The 21,648-nt window shown below is 46.7% G+C and overlaps 1 protein-coding gene and 1 long non-coding RNA gene across 3 annotated transcripts in view; both read right to left on the bottom strand.

Moving 5' to 3' along the window:
- The window catches only part of LOC309384299, a 291,422-nt gene that overhangs the window by 162,306 nt on the left and 107,468 nt on the right, over positions 1 to 21,648 (bottom strand). The window lies entirely within an intron of this gene.
- LOC309384257 (uncharacterized protein) overlaps positions 1 to 21,648 on the bottom strand; it is a 268,736-nt gene that overhangs the window by 170,973 nt on the left and 76,115 nt on the right. The window contains exon 2 of one of the 2 annotated variants that reach the window (XR_014173988.1): positions 18,830 to 20,793. Coding sequence is in view for 1 of the 2 variants with exons in the window: in XM_081937528.1 (XP_081793654.1) it covers positions 18,880 to 20,673 (1,794 nt within the window). In the remaining variant the exon portion in view is untranslated. Of the gene's footprint in view, positions 1 to 18,757; positions 20,794 to 21,648 lie in introns of those variants that run through there. The other variant, XM_081937528.1, reaches the window with a different exon arrangement.

The raw sequence follows: 21,648 nt of genomic DNA, 5'->3' as shown, positions 1-21,648 counted from the left end.
CTGAATGAAAAAAAGGATAAGTGTAAAAAATGGAAAGAGGGACACATAACTAAGGCAGAATAGTAGCATATAGCCCGAATCGGGAAAGATGAAATGAAGGTCATGGTGAGAATGAACTAAAACTTGCAACAAATATCAAAAATCATTTTAAAACATGTATAAAACAAGAAAAAAGTCAGGGAAACAGTCAGTGCACTAATGAGAGATGATGGCAAGGAAGTGATGGGCAGTAGAGACACAGCAGAGCCAATTAATTCATTATTTGCATCTATCTTCAGGCAAAAATAAAAAATAGCCAAACCTACCAAAACAGAACTGTAAAAGGCAGACTAGGAATACAAATTGAAACAGGCAAGAAAATGGTAAGAGAACACCTGTCTATTCTAGATGAGTAAGAATCATCGGGACCAGATTGATTACATCCCAGAGTTCTAAAGGAGCCAGCAGACGTGATCTAAGAACCATTCAACCTTATCTTTCAAAGATCTTCATGCACCAAGGAACTACCGGTGGATTGGAAAAGACCGGATGTAGTTCCCATCTTCAAAAAAGGGGAGAAAATGGATCCATAAAACTGAAGGCCAATTAGCCTGACATCACTACCTGGGAAGATCCTGGAAAAGATAATGAAACAGAAGATCTGCAAACACCTAGAAGCAAGCAAACATATAACCAGAAGTCAACATGGGAAGTCAACATGTTATTTCATTCTTACACAAAGTGACAAAATTAGCGGACCAATCTAATACATTGTATAATTGGATTTCAGTAAGGCAGTTGACAAAGTAGACCATAACCTACTTCTTGGTAAATTAGAAAAATGTGGGATATGTACATCCATCCACACAGATGGATTCATAACTGGCTGACAAACCACACTCAAAGTGTATTCCTTAATGGGACTATATCTATATGGAGAGAAGTAAGCAGTGGGTACCCCAAGGTTCTGCTTTAGTACTCTTTTAATATCTTCGTAAATGCCTTCGATGAGGGAGTCCAACGGGAACACATCAAATTTATAAATGACACCAAGTTGGCAGGAATAGTCAACACCTCAGAAGATAAGCTTAAGATAGAGAATCTCGATAGATTTGGCCCTATCTAACAAAATGAAATTCAATGAAGGGGGAAAAAAGGTTTTACACTTATTCAAGGAAAACCAAATGTACTGGTACAGAATAGGTAACACTTGGCTCAAGTAATAACTATGAGAGGAACCTTGAAGTCCTAGTGGACAATCATTTAGATATGGGCCAGCTGTGTATTGCAGTGGCCAAAAAAAGCTGATAAAATACTAGGCTGCATTAACAGAGAGATAGAATCAAGATCTCTACATGGGGCTTCCCTTGGGATGCGCCCGGAGACTGCAGCTAGTCCAGAATGCGGCCGCACGGGTTGTTATGGGAAGTTCTAGATATTCCCATGTAACACCAGTCCTGCGCGAGCTGCACTGGCTGCCTGTGGTTTTTCGGGTGCGTTTCAAGGTCTTGATTACTATCTTTAAAGCGCTCCATGGCACAGGACCTAGTTACTTGCGGGATCGCATCCTCCCACATACATCCCTGCGGCCAATCCGCTCTCACAGGGAGGGCCTTCTCCAGGTGCCGTCCACCAGGCAATGCCAGCGGGTGGCGCCAAGGAATAGGGCCTTCTCTGTGATGGGCCCAACCCTCTGGAATGACCTTCCCCCCCGACATTAGAACCACCACGGACTTCTGCTCCTTCCGACAAAAATTGAAGACTCACCTGTTTCGATTAGCTGGCCTGGCATAATTTTAATTGTTACAACTTCTACCTCCTGGAAGTATACTCTCAACTGGTTATTTTAAGGGTAGTATTTTAAATTTAATTGATTTTAGGGCTCTTAGAGCCATAGTTTATTCTTCTATACAGTTCTTTTAATTTTTTAACCTCCTCCATGTGTATATGTATATTTATATTGTATTTATTACCTGTTATGTGTTGTGTGAACTGTACACCGCCCCGAGTCCCTTTTTGGGAGAGGGGGCGGTTTAGAAATGCGAAGAATGAATGAATGAATGAATGAATGAATGAATGAATGAATGAATGAATGAATAAATAAATAAATAAATAAATAAATAAGATCATGTGAAGTACTAGTACCACTTTATAAAGAGTAAGACCACACTTAGATAACTGCAGACAGTTTGGTCACCATATCATAAAAAAAGATGTTGAGACTCTGGAAAGAATGCAGAAAAGAGCAACAAAGAGGATTAGGGGCCGGGAGGCTAAAATAAAAAGAAGGGGTTGCAGGAATTGGGTATGTCTAGTCTAGGGAAGGGAAGGACTAGGGGAGACATGATAGCCATCTTCCAATACTTGAGGAGTTGCCACAAAAGAGGGAGGGGCGTCAACCTATTCTCCAAAGCCCCTGAAGGCAGGACAAGGAACTGGAAGGAAACTAATCAAGGAGAGAAACAACTTCGAACTAAGGAGAAACTTCCTGCACTGAGAACAGTGAACCAGTGGGTGGGTTTCCCTTCAGAGGTTGTGGGAGCTCCATCCCTGGTGGCTTTTAAACAGAGCCAGGACAGCCATTTGTCTGAAATGATATTGGGTCTCCTGTTTGATCAGGGCGTCTGAATAGAAGACCTGCAAGGTCCCTCCCAGCTCTGTCACAAACCCTCCAGTGATGGGAGCACCCACAACCTCTGGAGGGAAGCCATTCCCAAAGAATCCACCTCCACTTGGAAGAGACTTTTCCAATCTTCCCACCAGGAGGAAAATTGCAGCCACCAGTTTCACAGCCTGCAGCACCAGTGGGCTTCAATTCGGGGAGGGAAGGAACCTGCAGCAGCAGCAGCTGAGATGCTTCAGCCCAGTTGCTTCTCTGCTTCCAGGACTCTCCTCCCACCCGCCCTCCACTCACCTTCCAGCTGCTGCTTCCACCATGGGAAGAGCACAAAAGCCTCTCTGCACACCACTCTCCTCCCATGAGTGATCCGGAAGAGGAAGTTCAGCTGTCCCAACGGTGCTTTTTTCAAAAGGCACCTGGATTTTCTTCTACTCTTCCCGTCGCTTTCCAGCCTTTCTAGCAACACAATACTCGATGGTTTTAACTCCTTTAAGCTCAACCACAGTATTATCCGCTTTCTAGGCACAGGTGTTGCCTGTTTGACCATCATCTCCAGATAGGAGGCATTAAAAAAAACATCCTTCTCCAGTTTCTACCTAAGGCGTTTACAACAAGTTTCCACTGATTAAATGCTAGCAACCGACTTTGCAGCTGAGCCTAGTGAAATAGTGAAATGTGATGTTACTTAACCTTGTGAAGATTAGCTATGTGCCCAGCCATAAACGTTCATGAAGGTTTTACAGAATTACACAATCAGCTTTCTTAGGGGTGATTCTCAACGGAGATCAAAACCTCTCTACATGCCAAAACTTTATGACTCTGAGGCTCCCAGGATTTTAGGGTATGGCAGCAGCATCAGGCCAGACCCTCCAGAAATTTCCCCCTTTCCCCAATGCCTATTTATCTTTTTATTGTACAGAGGGTTGTTTTTTATATATTCTGCTATTACCCTCATGTTAATTTTAATGTGTCTTAGAGAAACACAAAGTTCAGTTTCATCCTTCTGCATCCTGAATGTCTTCTGGATTTTGAGACCAGAATTTCCTAGCCAGCATCTCCTTTGCACAAAATATCTGTGAGTCATAAGCAGAGTTTCTGAGTGGCCCCAGTAAATTGCTGAAGCTTCTAAAAAATACATGGTAAAAAAATATGGACAGAGGTTGTATCTCAAGAAGAAAAAGCATTGTGGTTTTGAGTCCTGGGTTCTTAGGTTCATGAACTGCTGTGATCTTGTCTTCTTGGAGGTGCTGCTTGTTATCCTGGTGGTAGCAGCACCAAGATGCCTCTTATTTGTTCCAAATTTGTTACATCTTGAAATCCCCATAACTTTAACCTTAAACTGCCTACTATTGACCTCACTCCATTCCTAAGGGTTCTGTAAGGGGTCTGCATAAGCGCACCATTGTGCCCATCGTCCCTGTCCTACTGTCCCCATTTATTCGTACCCATTTGATTCATACTTATGTTTATTCTTATACCTATATATAGTAATGTTAATGTATTCTATTATGTATCAATACACATACGATTCCCAATTTCTACTTTCTACCTATTTTCTAATCTTTAATGAAGCAATTGCTATGTTAAGTATTCTATATTTATCCATCATCTCTTGCTCTTTTTAGTATTTCAACTTGTAAGAAGTTAGCCCCCACCCCTCTCCCAGAAAAATGAAATTTTCTAGGGAATATTAAAAAGGCAGAATATTATACCTCTCTGCATGAGAAAAGAAGAAACATGATCTTGGAAAGCAGTCCCCACCTTTGTTAACAGCCTCAGAAAGACTGGGCCACCTTATCTACAACACAATAGATCTTCACCCTCAGGACATAATAGGATTAGCCCTCTACCCATCTAGCAACAGAACTCACCACATGCAACCTGAGGAGATCTCATCACCCAGCAAGGCTCAACCAAGCCTGGGACTCAAGACAACCAATCAAAATACATTTCTTACACAGGAACAGGAAGCTCTAAGGCGGGGGCCAAGAGAGGGTATTAATCTTTCTTTCTCTCTCTCTCTCTCTCTCACCTAACTGTTCATTTTGCCCAGGACTTCAAACCATGTGGTCCTGTCCACCATTAAACTATCTTTCCAAGCAGTGTCCATGTTTCCAGTGTTTTTCCCACTTGGAACTGAACCCAGATGGACATTTCTTTCAATAGTTTGGCGACCTAGACGGGACTCTATACTAGCCTGAACAATGGACCTGGCCTGGGTAAGCCTCCCTTGCTGGAACAGACCCATAGAGTCTATGGGTGGATTTTTCCCAGACCCTGGCCATTTGGAACCAAGGTTTTCAAGAGGTTTTGAATGTTGAGTTCAAAGGCTGCTTGGAAAGGTGAGTACCTCTAAATTTTAACTTTAAAAGCCCAGGATGTGAAAGGGAGTATGTGTCTGTGTGGGTGAATGCGCTTGAGAAAAAATCCCTTCTCTGGACCTTGCTCCCTCTGTGCATTTCCTAACCGCAGAAAGACCAACAGAGTCTGGAGATCAGGGGGGATTTGCCAGAGCACTGGATCTTCTGTAGGTAAAAGTGAGAGAGTGTGTGGGAAGGGGTTAAAAGGCAAATCAGAGGTTCACTCTCGGGTGACTGGCTGAGCATCACTGAGCAGATCCCTATTCTGGAAAAGGTACCCATACTCTGAGTAATTTCGGTGGACAGAATCCTCCAAGGCCATTTGCCTGAAAAACTGAGGGCTGACCACAGGTTAGAAGGTACATTCACCTGTTGAGGGTGGTGTATTCTGCGGTTGCAAGCGACCCAAGTAAAAGAAAAGAGTGGAGCCTTGGACTCTTGTCGCGGACAGTGGACTCTCTCTATGGTTGCAATGTCGAGCAGATGCTGGATGGCCTGCCACATCTGCTGACGCTTGTCAACGTTCTTGGCCGGGGGCAACACCCAGAAACAATTGGGGGGAAGGGAAAGGAATTCCAGGTGGAGACCATGGGTCACCATACTGAGGACCTAGGCATCCGTGGATGCAAACAGAGCTAGGCGGCCGCCAATGGGTGGAGTCGCGGGTGACCTACTTGCCCCGGCAGGAGTGAGCACCCCTTCCTCGAAAGGGCTGTTTGCCCTGATGCTGGAAGCGGGGTCTGTCCCTATTGAATCCCCTGTCGGATGGACTATCTGCCCTGCCCCAGGTAACTGCTCTGGTGGGTGTCCTGTTCCTGTGGTCGCTGTGCTGACCTACGATAATAGGGCATGGACCTCTGCTCCGCCTTCTTGGTCAATGTTGGAAGCACTTTCTTGTTGTTCTTATCCTCCACCAGGATGGGGTCAAGGGAAGTCCCAAAGAGGGAACCGTGTAGGTAGCTGTCGCTAGTTGCCACTTTGCCTTGTTATCCGCTTGCCAGCCACGGAGCCACAGGAGGAGGCGCAACACGACAGAAGATGCCATAGCCCTGCAAGTAAACTTCATGGCATTTACATTAGCGTCAGCTGAGAACTGAGCAACCGCCACTAACTTGTTGATGTCCTAGTGTAGGCGTACGTCCTCCGGTGGAATGCACACCTGAATCTGCTTCATCCAAAGGATGGCTGTACGGTTGAAAAATGAGGCAGAGGCCGCCACCTTAATGGCCCAAGCCAACGACTGGAAGGTCTTCCTGAGGATCATCTCCACCTTCCTGTCCTCTGCCTTCAGGTTGTCTGCCACATCCTTGGGTACCAGTGATGCTGGGGCAGCCAATGCCACCTCCGGCGGATCCACCGAGGGCATCTGCAATGCTTGGGAGAAATCTGGTTCGATGTTATAGAACCGTCTGTCATTGCTGCCTGGGGTGGGGAAGGCCCCAGTGGTCTCCCACTGTCTCTTAACGACTTCCAGGACTGATGGAGTCCTGGGTTTGGGACAAATTACTTGTCCAGACAGGAATGAAGAATATGCACGCGCGTCAAGGCATGTGAGAAATGGACTCTGCTCAGGGATGAAGCAAGAAAAAGCAATTTGGCTAAATAAAAATACTTAAAAGGGAAATATATAAATAGGAATGTTGGGGATTTTAGGGTTTTTTGTTGATTAATACAATAATACAATACAATACAATAGTAGAGTTGGAAGGGACCTTGGAGGTCTTCTAGTCCAACCCCCTGCCTAGGTAGGAAACCCTATACCGTTTCAGACAAATAGCTATCTAACATCTTCTTAAAGACTTCCAGTGTTGGGGCATTCACAACCTCTGGAGGCAAGCTGTTCACCTGATTAATCATTCTGTCAGGAAATTTCTCCAAGTCTTGAGATTTAACCCTTGAGTAGCTGGAAAAAACCACAGCTAATAGCAGGGACTTACTGGGAAGTGAAGGAAGGGTCTCCTTGTGAGAAGGAAGCAAGTTGAGTCGAGGATGGTCCAGAAAAGTTAAATCAGATCAGGAGTCAAGAATTTACAACCTCTCTTTGGCCAGACTGGATTGAAACTGGAGTCAGAGGAGAGGAGCCCAGAGGCGTGGCTTCAGCTTCAACCCAGTCTCGAGGCCAATTGGCTGTGATAATACCATCTCTGGACCATCCTGCAAACTCACTCTGGAAAAAATAGAGGAATATGGAAAAATAGCAGGTTTGAAAATAAAGACAAAACAAAGATTTCGACAAAGAACATGTTATTAAGACAAAAGAAAGAATTTGGGGAAGCTTTGAAGATCCATGTCACGAATAAGGTCAAGTATTTGGGGATATATTTGACAGCAAGATGTAGTACACTTAAAGAGAACAATTACCATAAACTCAAACAACAGATTGCAACAGATTTGGCAAAATGGGAAAATTTACAACTATCAATAATAGAGAGAATATCAACAATCAAGATGAATATACTACCCAGGATTTTATATTTGTTCCAGACAATTCCAATTAGATTAGGGAAAGATTATTTTGACAATTTAACAAAATAGTGTTGAAATATATTTGACAGGGAAAGAAAGTGAGAATAAAATTAAAATTGTTACAAGATGCTAGAATAAGAGGAGGATTTGGTCTACCTAACTGGGAGTTATATTATCAGGCAACGTTTGATGTGGGTTAAGGAATGGATAACATTAAGAAATTCTAGTTTATTGACTGTAGGAGGACATGATTTGCTGTTGGCATGGCACGCTTTCTTATGGTACAAGGGAACTAAAACGCAGTGGCATTTTAGAAGACATTACATACATGAGGCTTTGCTATTAAATTGCGAGAAGAGTAAACGGCAGCATTATCTAAAAATTCCAGTCTGTTTATCAACTATTGAAGCATTTTCATATCCAATAACATACAAAAAGGAACAAACAGTTAGATATGGTGAAATACTGAACACAAATCTATGCAAGAACTGAAACAGCAAGGTATAAAGATGAACTGATTTTCATATGTGCAAATATATTCTAGATATGATAAAGATCTTAAAATGGGAGGTTTCCATGATAAAATGACTGAGTTGGATAAAACTTTGATAGGTACTGATGAAAAGATTATTACAAAACTGTATGGATACTTATTAGATGTTAAGTTAGAAGAACAAGTTAAAGAATCTATTATTGCTTGGGGGGCAAATTTGGACGTGGGATTGACTTACAGAATTGGCAGAAATTGTGGTCTCAAAATTATAAAATGACAATGTCAACAGCATTTAAATAAAATTTGTATAAGATCTTTTACAGGTGGCACCTATCCCCAATGAGAATAGCAAGAATGTTCAAGAATAAATCGGAAAAGTGTTGGAAATGTCATCAGATACCGGGTTTATATTACCATATGTGGTAGAAGTGCATAGAAGCTAAAAGATATTGGACTAAAATCCACACTTGGTTGGAAAAAATGATACAAAAACATATAGACTTTAAACCAGAGATCTTTTTATTGGGAATCATAATGTGCTGAAATGAGTAAATTGACATTTGAAATGAGAGAACAGGAAGATAAACAATTTTATGAGATACGGGATCTATTTTATCAGTGATTAGATAAAAAAACATGGAAATGAAAGAGAATGTTATAAATACAAGAATAATAGAATGATACAGAATATAACAAGGATATATTATGGGATAGATTTAAAATGATGTAATTAATTGCTATAATATAAATGAATCCAATACCTAGAATATCTCTTTTAAAATGAAGGAATAATAGTGATAGTCAAATATTGAGGTACAATGATAATAATGTATACATATATTTGATTTGATAATATGTGATTTCATATAAATAAGTGATGACTATGGAAAGCAGTGATATGAGGTGAGGTTTATGGCTGGTGAGGCACTGACACAGTGGTGGGTTTCAAATTTTTTTAGACTTGTGGACTTCAACTCCCAGAATTCCACAGCCAGGCATGCTCAGGTCCGATTTAAAGCGACAGCATTTGTTTTTCTCCTTTGCGAAAAAGTGTTCGCTTGTGCTCTACCTCATCAAGTGTAGTTTGATTGCAGGCAGAGCCACATTGCCTTTTCAAACTTATAATCAGTGAAGCTGGCTTATATAGTTTTATCCAGCTGTGTGTGTGTTGTGTGTGCATGTGTGGGAAAATGGATGAGGAGTCACTACACTTGGAGAGGGAGAGCACCAGCAAGGAGACCACAGGAGGAGGCAGGAAGCCAGGCAAAGAGCCATGCTGGAGCACACACACTTTCCCCCAGCTTCACTGATTAAAGGTTTGAAAAGGCAATGTGGCTCTGCCTGCAATCAAACTACACTTGGGGAGAGAGAGCATAAGCAAGCCAGGGTCCTTCCCTCCAGCCTTTGGCCAAAGCCCCGCACAGCATCAGGATGAAGTTTGAATTCCTCCCCCTCCCTCCGACCAACACATACCTTTTCCAGCTGTTTCAGAGAGGATTCCAACTCTGCTCTTGCCTCAGGTCCGATGAAGAAGCCCCGCCCAAATGAGCGCCCTCTACTAGGAGGCAGGAGAACAGCATGCCTCACCTACGTCAGGAATTTTTAGGTTTTTAACCCTTGCTTAACTCTGCTCGAGTGATCATAAAACGCCTAAAGTCAGACTAGATGAGGCACACAATTCTCCTGCCTCATAGTAGAGGGCACTTTTTAGAGGCATTTTTAAACAGTTAAGCAGAGTCATCCATAGTGAGGCAGCAACTAGCTCAGCCTGACCTCAGCTCTCACCTTTTTCCCTTTACATTTTTTTTTCTTTTCATGACAGTGGTGAGGCTGTGCCTCCCCCGCCTCACCTGACTGCACGTCCCGGATGGAAAGGATGCACAAAAACCTTGTAACCAATTGACACACTGTATGTAATTGAAGATGGTTTATGTTTTATGTTTTGTTTGTCTATGTCTGTCTAAAAATAAAAACTTTCTTATAAAAAAGGAGATATAGTGATAGAAACAAAAAAATGGAGAATATAATTGTAGACCTTTTATATAACAAAATTAAAGTAATAACAAGAGAAAATGTTGGCAAATTGAAAAATGAGACTATTAATTAATATAATTATGCATTATTGTTAGAAATGTAACAATATTGAATGCTAGGGTTATGTTTAACTTGATTAGTTTTATTTGTATTAGAATGTATGACACTGTTCACGCATTGTTTTGATATTTTGTTTTTTAAAAATTAAAACTTAAAAAGAGAAAGAGAAGGAATAAGAGAGAGGAAGAGAGGAGAGAGAAAAAAGAGATAAAGGGGGTTGGTACTTACCTGATACGCCTCTTCTCATAGTGGAGGGAGGAGTATCCAGCATGGGTTGACCTTATCCTCCATTTGATTGGACTGAGTCAGATAAGTTCTTGGGATACGCCCCTGGCCCACCAGGCACCGCCCAGTTATCGGCGAAGAACTCTATCTGACTCGTTATGCCATCCACTCCAGACCTTTAGTATGGTTTCAACCTTTTTATTGACGTATAACTTTTAACATATCAGTGCAACATTCATCATAACACATGTTACATTATCATGTCAGGGGGGGTCTGGATACTCCTCCCCCCACTATGAGAAGAGGCGTATCAGGTAAGTACCAATACCCTTTCTCCATAGTGAGGGGGAAGGAGTATCCAGGATGGGACGTACCAAAGCTAGCGCGTCCCTAGGGATGGTAACATACTGAGGGCACATGGCCAAACTAAGCCTGGTGGGGAGTGTCCCCTGCCCTATGAACCGCCTGTAAAACCTTGCGACCAAATGAAGCCTCCGCTGAGGCAAACGTATCCAACTTGTAGTTCCTCATGAAGGGTGAGGGGGAAGACCACATGGATGCCCTATATATCTCTGTCCATGACGCCTGCGTTGCCCAGGCCGCAGTGGTGGCCGTACTTTGTGTGGAGTGTGCTGTGATGGAATTCGGTGGCTGTATGCCCTGAGACAGGTAGGCCATAGCAATGCAGGTCCTCAACCACCTGCCTATGGTGGTGGAGGTCACCTTCTTGCCCAGAGACCCCGGTTGGAATGAGACAAACAGGGCCTCGGACCTTCTATTCTGCCAGGTTCTTTTGAGGTAAATCCTCAGAGCCCTTCTTACGTCTTAGGTGTGCCACTTCCTCTCTAGTGGGTGAGAAGGGTCTGGGCAAAAATTGGGCAAGATCAGCTCCTGCGCCCTGTGAAAGCATGAACACACCTTAGGTATGAAGGAGGGGTCCAACCGCAACACCACTCTATCCTGGTGAAAAATGCAGAGGTCCTCCCTGGCGGACAGGGCCTGCAGTTCTGATATCCATGTGGCGGACGTGATGGCCACCAGAAACACCACCTTAAGGGTTAGAAACTTTAGTGACACTGTTCGCAAGGGCTCAAACGGCTCCCCCGTCAGAGCGTCCAACACCTTGTGTAAGTCCCAGGAGGGGTACCTATGTACCGTGTGTGGTTTGAGGTTGGACGCCCCCTTCAGGAACTGCCTGACCAAAGATTGTTCAGTGAGTGTCTGGGCTCTGCTGCACAGAAGCACTGAAGAGATGGCCGAGACTTGTCTCCTAATAGTGTTGGGAACTAACCCCCTGTCCAGGCCTGCCTGGAGAAACTCCAGCACTAGAGGGACGGTGGCTCTCACCGGGTCCTGTCCCCAGGAGTTACACCATGTGGAAAAGGCCGCCATGTCGCACCATAAATGCGCTCCGGGGAGAGTCTTCGGGCGGCCTGGATGGTTTCTATTACCCTGGGGGAGAATCTTTCCTCCCTCAGGATGCTCCGCTCAACCGCCACGCGGTCAACTGGAGCCATTGGGGTTCCGGGTGCTCCAGGGACCCCTGGCTGAGAGATATTCTTTCCTGGGGAATTCTCCACGCTCTGCCCATGGCGAGCGATTGGAGATCTGCAAACCATGGCCTCCTGGGCCAGTAGGGAGCAATCAGTACCACCTACGCCCCCTCCCAAATAATTTTTTGAATGACCCTGGGAATCAGGGGCAAGGGTGGATAAGCGTAGAGAAGTCCCCGGGGCCACAGGCAACAGAGAGCATCCGCCCCCTCTACCCCGTGTGTTTGGTACCTGGAGTAGAACCTCAGGAGTTGGGTGTTGAGGGGCGTGGCAAATAAGTCGACCTCCGGGCGACCAAAATGGTGCATCACCTTCCTGAAGATGGCCGGATGCAATCTCCACTCCGATTTGTCTACTTCTGCCCGGCTGAGCCAATTGGCTCTGATGTTGTCCACCCCCGCTATATGTTCCACCGTTAGGGACAGTACATTCCTCTCGGCCCATTTCTCCAGCCTCTTGGCCTCCCGCATGAGGGTCCCCGACTTGGTCCCCCCGTCTGTTTAAGTGAGCCTTGGTGGCGATATTGTCCGTGAGGACAAGAATGTGTCTGCCCCTGACAGAGCGGTGGAAATGCACCAGGGCAAGGCGGACCGCCCTGAGCTCCAGCCAATTGATGCTGCGCATCAGTTCCGCCTGGCTCCATTGTCCCTGTGCTATCTGATCCTGCAGGTGGGCGTCCCATCCGAACAGACTGGCATCCGTGGTTACCGTCACCCGGTGTGGCGTTCTGAAGACTTTGCCCTTTGTAATCGCCGGGGACGTCCACCAGATCAGAGAGTGGGAGACTTCTGCTGGGAGAAGGACCTTGGTCTGGGAGCAGTTCTTGCGCCTTCACTGGAAAGGCAAGAGGAACCATTGTAGGTCTCTGGTGTGGAGGCGAGCCCACGGAACAATGCCAATGGCGGAGACCATGGTGCCTAGCAGTTTGGACAAAGTGGCTAGAGGCACCCTACCTCCCGTGGCTACCTGGGTAGCTAGCCATCTTAGGGAGAGCTGTCTTTCTGCTGACAGAAAAACTTTGCCTTCCTCTGAATCTATCAGAGCCCCTAGGTGGATTAAGCTAGTGAAGGGGTGAAGATGGCTTTTGGCCAGGTTTACGGAAAACCCATGGTCCCTCAGGGTTGTCATGATGGTGTCTAGATCCCTTAGAGCCCCCTCAAAGGAGGATGACAGTATCAGCAGGTCATCTAAATAACATTGAATCCTGACCGGAACCTGCCTCAGATGTGCTGCCAGGGAAGCCATTACCTTGGTGAAAACTCGGGGGGCGGAGGACAACCCGAAGGGCAAGGCCCGGTATTGGAAGTGATGCCCTAGGTAGCAGAACCTGAGATACCTCTGGTGATCCCGAATGATTGGGATTTGTAGGTAGGCCTCAGTGAGGTCTATGGAAGTGAGGAGGTCTCCCTGCCTAATCCCCTCCAAGATGGAGTGGAGTGAGTGCATTTTGAACCTCCTATAATGGATGAAGCGGTTTAGCCGTTTCATGTCCAGAATTGCCCACCAGCCCCCCCCCCCCCCCCCCGATGCCTTGGGGATTACAAAGAGGATTGAGTAATACCCCTGACCCTGCTGGTCTAGAGGCACTGGCTGGATGGCTTGGATGTCCAGCAGGTGCTGTATGGCCTCCTGCATCAATAACCTCCGTGCCGGGTTATTTGAAACCAGGCAGATCCGGAAGAACCTTGGGGGGCTGGAAAGGAACTCCAGTGCCAGGCTCTGTCTGATGGTGTTCTGTACCCACCTATCAGAGGAGGAGCAGTCCCAATGATCTGCGAAGTACACCAGGCACCCCCTGATGGGAGGTGAATTTGGTCTAGGATTAGTTTTTGCGCAAGGAAAGCCCCCCGCCACCTCCTCCGCCACCTCAAAAGGGCCACTTCTGCTGCCTGCCTCTCTGTTGTTTATCTGGGTACCTTTGCCTGGCAACGAAACCCCCCTGGTACTGCCTGGCACCTGAGTACCCCGCATCAGAGCCCCTGAATGAGTCCTGACCCCGGAAAGAGGACCCGAAGTCCTGTCCCCGGGAGTAGGACTGTCTGGGGTAAGGCGCCACTCTGAACTATCCCTTCTTTGAAGCAGTGGGGAGCACCTTCCTCTTGTCCTTGTTCTTGACCAGGTACGGGTCCAGAGCTGCCCCCCAAAGGGCAGCTCCTGTGAAGGGAGCTGATGCCAGGTGCCACTTGTGGCGTATATCAGCCTGCCACTGCCTCAGCCACAGCAGCCTATGAGATGCAACGGTAGAAGCGATCGCCCTGGAGGCAAACCTGGCTGCAGACAAGGTGGCGTCCGCCGAAAATTGGATGGCTGCCACCAGCTTGTTGATGTCCTGGTGCGTTCTGACCTCGGTGATGGGGATTCGTTGCTGCAGCTCCTGTAGCCAGAGTAAGGAAGACCGGTTGAAGAAAGAGGCGGTGGTGGCTGCCTTCACCACCCAGGCAACTGCTTGATGGCCACTTTGGAGGGTGAGATCCACCTTCCAGTCCTCCAACTTCAGAGCCTCCTCTGGTTCCCCTGGCAGATGAGTTGAGGTATGCAGTGCCAGTACCGGATCGTTGATGGACGGCTGAGATAGCACCCCAGACATGTCCTGATCCACATTGAAAAAGGTCTTGTCTGTGGATGTGGGACCCGCTATGGGGGCTGCCCATTGGCGCCCCCAGGAAGACCTTGGGGGTTGGCACTGTGTTGGTCTCAATGGCCTTCTCATCAAAGATGGTTTCTGCAGAGAACCCCTGGTGCTGAGGTGGTGCTTCTGCTGCTCTGTTTCCGAGCTTGCCTGCTGCCTTGGCCTTGAACAGGAGTGACTTGTACAATGAGGGCTGGAACAACCCGGTGAAGGTAGGCTTAGGAGGGGGCATGCCCTCATCCTCGGATAGTTTATCTTCCCTGACTTCCCCCTCCTCGCAATCCAGGTCACTGTCCTCCTGTGATGAGGCTGAGGAACTGGACATGTCTTCTCCATGGTCTTCCAGGCTTTCTGGCATCCTAGGAGATAATGCCACCTGAGGCTGCACTTGTGGCTGCTGAAATGCCGCTGTCATGCATTGCTGGAAGGCCCGCATCATTAGGTCCTGAAAGTTGGGGACCACTGTGGGGAGTTGTTGGCTGGAACTCATGCCCACTTGAGCAGGGGGGGAGACCCAGAGGTGGTATCCCCGTGGGCAGGGCTGAACCCAGTGAGGTTGTATGCGGGGGGGAATGCCACCCCTGAGCAAGACCCCAAAGACCTGATGTGTCAATTGGGATCCTTGCTTGCAATGTGGGTTCCTCCCCTGTGGTCCCGCTTGTAGCAGGAGCTCCAGGAGCCTTCCCCTTCTGTCCCAGGCCTGGGGTGGACTTATGGCCACTTGCCTACTTGTAGAGCTGCTCCAGCTTCCTGTGTCTTCGCCTTTCATACTAGGAGGCTTTGGAAGGCTTGTGACCACCTTCTGCCTCCAGCTCTGCCCTTCTCTTTTGCCTTTGATCCCCCCCCCCCTTTCTGGGCAGCCCTTGGGGTGGTCACTAACCCTGGTTGGTCCTCTGCACCTCTGGTGGGGCTGCTGTCCATTGCTGCAGGTGCTGGACTCCTGCCGGTCTCCTCGTTGCTGCTGGGCGCCGCCATCTTGGCCACGTGGGTTCCTGCTGGCTTCAAGATGGCGCCCGTGCCAGGAGACAAAGGGTGCCTCTTTTAAAAGTCCTGTTCTGGCGGCTTGTGCTCCGAGGAGCTGCTGTGCGCCTCTGCCGCCAGTTTCTTTCTCTTTTGCCTCTTTCTGGTGCTGCTAGAGGCTTGGCTCTGCCCGTGGACTCCCTCCGATGAGGTGAGCCACATGGACGATGGTGCGGGCGCTCGGCGGCATTAGGGAAGCCACGGTTCGCTGCTCGACCCAGTGGGGAGAAGCGGAGCGCTCCGGCGCCCGGCAGAATTTCCATGGCGAGGCTCACCTTCTAGGTGGGGATCTGACGCCTCCCTCGCTTGCCGGTGGTCTGATCTGTGCCCCACAGCGCTTGAGCAATCTGCGCTCGCGCTACGACGCCTCTGGCTCCTACACGGCCAGGCTTGCCTTTGGAAGGCTTGTGCCCTCCATTTCCTGCTTGGCCGGCAGAAATTCCTTTTCTGGGTGATACTAGTCTCACTCAGATGCCTGGGCAGCGTGCCGCCCCCAAGGGGACTTTTGGCAAAGTTTTCCTCCGCTCAGGGAGCTCTCCAGCGCGCTTGCGGTTGCTGCTGCAATGATTTTCTTTTTCTTTAATTTTTTCCCACTTTATTGGAGATCCAGGATGGCAAACCGTCCAGTTGAGGACTGAGTCGATAACTAGGCAGTGCCTGATAAGCCAGGGGCTTTCCCAAGAGCTTATCTGACTCAGTCCAATCAACTGGAGGATAAGGTCAACCCATCCTGGATACTCCTCCCCCCTCACTATGGAGAAAAGAGACACAAACATATAGAGGGAGAGGGAGAAGAGAGAGAGAGAGAAAGAGAGAGAGAGAGAGAGAGATGTTGATCGTAAATTCCTTGAGGCGGAGAAGAATTGCTGCAAAACTGAGTTTCCTAAAGTGGACAACTAGACTTCTGAACAACTGAAAAATGATCTAGGGCGAGCTGGCAGATGGGTGATACTGGCGGTGGGCTTAGTGACATGTAGTAAGGGAGCATGTGGGAGAATGTGGCATCAGAGCCCTTCTGGGGTGTTTCCTGAAGCCGGTATGGCCTGCGAGGGGAGCCCGTGGGGATCACACGCCGCTTCTGGGCCAGTTTGGGGAGGAGCCAGAGAGCTTGGCGAGGATGACTCACCTGAAAAGACTATGGCAGAGCCTTGCAGCTTTTATCTGCCATATGGCCTCTGGGTAAGGCCCCTCCTCCTCTTCCCTTCCGCTTTACACAGTGTCCCGTTTGTCCAAACACCCAGGCCGGGCAGCAATTCCCAGGTGCGCCGGTGGAGGAGACAAACTTTGATTGCTTGTTGGTGGAGCTCCAGGCAGAAGGGCTTGCTTTGGTCCTGGGTTGGAGCGGCAAGGAGGCAATGGTAAAGGCATGAAGGGAAGCCCCATGACTGGAGACTCAGCCACCAGAGCCTGGAAAAAAAATCAACATGTTCGGCACCACTGGCATGATGGGCCTGGCCACCCTGACGAAAGCCTTGGAGGTGGGTGGGGCAGGGGAGTGGTCATTGGCAGGGGACAACACAAGGGGGTGACCTCTGAAGGGGCTGCGAAAGGAAGCGCTCAGGATGTAGCTGCTTCCCCGAAGAAAGCAGTGCAGCTGCTGACAATTGCAGGCCGTGTACCGTAAGAGCAGCTCCTCGCATTGTGGTTGCTGCAATAAGTATGAGAAGCCCAGCCAATGTTTTGAGCACGGTTAACATCTCCAGCCCAATGAGTTTAGGTCTCCCTGTTCCCATAACCAGCCTTTGCTTTGTGGAAAGCATGCCTTTCCTTCCCCAGGCATTGCCAACCTCTGCCCCCGTTAAAAAACAACAACCCTAGAGCAAAATCTTCACGCATAAAAATAATTTTGACTTGCTGTGCCAACCACTCCCAAATACCATTCCTTTCCCCAAAGTCAGGACATTCAAAAGGCTTCTCTCCTGTGTGAACCATCGGGTGTATTGCCAAATTGGAATTTCGATTGAAATATTTCTTGCAATCTGGACATTCATATCGTTTCTCTCTTGTGTGAGTTCTCTGGTGTATTATCAGCTTGTCCTGCTTGCTATAAGTTTTGCAACATTGGGACAACTGGTAGGGCGTTTCTCTGGTGTGAGGTTTTCCATGAACAACTGGGAAGCCATTCTGACTAAAGCTTTTGCTGCATTGGGAACACTGATATGGCTTTTCTCCAGTGTGGATCCTCTCAAGCATAATTCTGCAATCTTTGCTTTTGCCACAATAGGCAGATCTGTGGCTCTTTTCCACCACTGACATTATTGCATTCTCAAGAACATCAAAAATACTCTCAATTCCTTGTTGGATGGAGTTGGATGGAGCATAGTCACCATTCCCGAATTTCCAGGTTGCCTATAGGGCCATTTTTTGCTCTCGGGAGACATCAGGGAAGCTCCGGAAGCCTCTGGGCGGATGGTGTAGGCTGTCTTCGCCCTCCCCAAGTTCCTAGAAAGAATCTGGAGCATGGGGAGGGCAAAAAAAGCCTGCCAAAAGTGGGGGGACTGCTGGTCGCACACACCTGCACGCTGGGGTCACGCCCATAGCATTATGAGTGTGGGAACGCCCAAGCACGCCCTACCTGCTCTCCTCCCCTCGTTTGGCACATGATCCAAAAAATGTTAGCCATCACTGATATATGTTCTTCCCTCCCTCCCCAACATGAGGTTCAGAGATCTTCAAAGGTAAGGAGGAGAAGGGTGTGAAGTCGGGTGGGGTGGGAGTCAGATGTAACGGGGGAGTGAATGGCCAAGAGGACTCAAGGATTAGGATACAGAGCACAAGGATGTCTTGGAGGGTGGGGAAGGCATATAGATGCCTACGGCAGACAAGCCTGGCCCAGCGCTAGGCCTCCAAGACTTTTCCCCAGCTCTGAGTAGACAGTGTTCTGCCTAGCAACTCGCACATTTGATTAATGGCTGCATCAGGGAGAGCAGGAGAATTCGGGTAGTTAAGGAAAGCAATTTCACTTAAAAGCCATTGGAACATGCAACCGTAGTTCAAGGCCCATAATAGTTATATCTTGAGGACTACTTTTATGTGGGCTGTGGAATTCTGGGGCTGAAAATTGGGTGAAACCAAGGTAGAAGACGGAAACACCACATGTGAGAATTCCATAATCAACAGACAAAAGTTCTACCCAAAATTCCTTTTTGAGGAATTCCATTAATTCCAGAAAAGGAAACATTCAGAAGGTTCTGTTGATAATTAGAAACTAGTAGTTAGCCATTTTCCAATTTACTTTTCACTCCATTTACAAAGTTAATCCTGAGAAATGTTTGAGCAAAATGAATCAGGCCAAAATTCAAAAAATCAATTTCTCACACTTTCAATAGGAGATATCAAATGAAATTCAAGCATTCTCTAAACTCATCTACCTTTCTTCATATGGATTACCTTGTGTACAATAAGGGATGATTTATGCTTCAAGTAATGTCCGCAGACTGTCATTTCAAAGATTTCTCCACGGTGTGAGTCCTCTGGTGTTGCACTAGGCTGGAATTCTTAATGAAACTTTTCCTACAGATCGGACATTCAAAGGGTTTCTCTCCTGTGTGTGTCCTCTGGTGTATCACCAGATTAGAATTATCACTAAAGCTTTTCCCACAGATAGGACATTCAAAGGGTTTCTCTCCTGTGTGAGTCCTCTTGTGTCTCACCAGATTAGAATTATCACTAAAGCTTTTCCCACAGATAGGACATTCAAAGGGTTTCTCTCCTGTGTGAATCCTTTGGTGTGTCACCAGGCTGGAACTCTGAATAAAACATTTCCCACAATCAGGACATTCAAAGGGTTTCTCTCCTGTGTGAGTCCTCTGGTGTGTCACCAGGCTGAAACTCTGACTAAAACATTTCCCACAATCAGGACATTCAAAGGGTTTCTCTCCTGAGTGAGTCCTCTGGTGTCTCACCAACCTGGAATTCTGACTAAAACCCCTCCCACAATAAAGACATTCAAAGGATTTCTCTCCTGTGTGAGTCCTCTGGTGTGTCACCAGGCTGGAATTATCACTAAAACTTTTTCCACAAATAGGACATTCAAAGGGTTTCTCTCCTGTATGAGTCCTCTGGTGTTTCACCAGATTAGAATTATTACTAAAGCTTTTCCCACAGATAGGACATTCAAATGGTTTCTCTCCTGTGTGAGTCCTCTGGTGTGTCACCAGGCTGGAATTATCACTAAAACATTTTCCACAAATAGGACATTCAAAGGGTTTCTCTCCTGTGTGAGTCCTCTGGTGTATCACCAGGCTGGAATTCTGAATGAAACGTTTCCCACAATAAGGACATTCAAAGGGTTTCTCTCCTGTGTGAGTCCTCTGATGTCTCACCAGCTGGGAATTCTGACTGAAACCTCTCCCACAATCAGGACAATCAAAGGGTTTGTCTCCTGTGTGAATCCGCTGGTGTTTCACAAAGCTGGAATTAGCACTAAAACTTTTTCCACAAATAGGACATGTAAAGGGTTTCTCTCCTGTGTGAGTCCTCTGGTGTGTCACCAGAGTGGAACTCTGACTAAAACATTTCCCACAATCAGGACATACAAAAGGTTTCTCTCTTGTGTGAGTCATCTGGTGTGTCACCAGACTGGAATTATAACTAAAGCTTTTCCCACAGACAGGACATTCAAAGGGTTTCTCTCCTGTGTGAGTCCTCTTGTGTGTCACCAGGATGGAACTCTGACTAAAACATTTCCCACAATCAGGACATTCAAAGGGTTTCTCTCCTGTGTGAGTCCTCTGGTGTATCACCAGATAAGAATTATCACTAAAACTTTTCCCACAAACAGGACATTCAAAGGGTTTCTCTCCTGTGTGAGTCCTCTTGTGTCTCACCAGATTAGAATTATCACTAAAGCTTTTTCCACACACAGGACATTCAAAGTTTTTCTCTCCTGTGTGAGTCCTCTGGTGTGTCACCAGGCTGGAACTCTGAATAAAACATTTCCCACAATCAGGACATTCAAAGGGTTTCTCTCCTGTGTGAATCCTCTGGTGTGTCACCAGGCTGAAACTCCGACTAAAACCTTTCCCACAATCAGGACATTCAAAGGGTTTCTCTCCTGTGTGAGTTCTCTGGTGTATCACCAACCTGGAATTCTGACTAAAACCTTTCCCACAATAAAGACATTCAAAGGGTTTCTCTCCTGTGTGAGTCCTCTGGTGTATCACCAGATAAGAATTATCAGTAAATCTTTTCCCACAGTCAGGACATTCAAAGGGTTTCTCTCCTGTGTGCATGGTCTTATGTCTCAAGAGGTGGAATGAATGAAACTTTTCCCACAATCTCTACACTTACAAGGTTTCTCCATGGAGTGAATCCTCTGATGTATTACCAGGCGGGAATTACAATTGAAACTTCTCCCACAGTTACGACATTGAATGGGTTTTTCTCCTTTATGATTCCTCTGGTGTTTCACAAATTGGAATTATAACTGAAGGTTTTCCAACAATCAGGACATTCAAAGCATTTCTCTCCTATGGGAGTCTTCTGGTGTATCACCAGAATTGTGACTTTCCCAAAATCAGGACATGCAAAGGGTTTTTCTTCTGTGTGAGTTCTCTGGTTTCTCTTGAGATAGAAATTTCTAATGACGTTTTCCCCACAATAGATACTCATGCAGTTTCTACCTGGAGTCAATCTACTGATGGATCACCAGACCTAAATTGTGACTAATTTTTTTCCCCACAATCAGGACATTCAAAGGGTTTCACTTTTGTGGGTGTCCTTGGGTGCTTCACCAGGAAGGAATTCCCTGAAACTTTTCACACTGAAAGGATGTTCAAATGGTTTTATTCCTTTTGTGTGCATCTTTAGTGTCTCAAGACCTGGGAATTTCTAATGAGACCTTCACACAATCTGCACAGAAATATGTTTTCTTCCTCCTGTGAGTTATCTGATGTAGCACCATGTTGCCATGCTCACTAAAGCATTTACCGCATTGGGAGCACTTCTGTGGCTTCCCTCTTTTGTGGAGGTGCTTCCATGAACAACAAGGGAGCTTTTGTGACAATAGTTTTTGCCACATTCATGTAATTTGATGGCTTTCCGTCTCGTCTTGTGCATCATCAGCTGTGATTTGCAATCTGTGCTTTTCCCACAATAGGCAAATTTATGAAGCTTTTGCACCACTGATATTCTTGAGGAGGTAAAAAATATGGACAATGCCTTGTTTAAGGGTGCTTTCATTCAAGCCGTCTTCTTCCTGACAGGGA

The sequence above is a fragment of the Natrix helvetica genome (assembly GCF_964273705.1).
Source record: "Natrix helvetica genome assembly, chromosome: 1".
Taxonomy (NCBI): domain Eukaryota; kingdom Metazoa; phylum Chordata; class Lepidosauria; order Squamata; family Natricidae; genus Natrix; species Natrix helvetica.
This window is presented reverse-complemented; position numbering and strand designations above follow the sequence as displayed.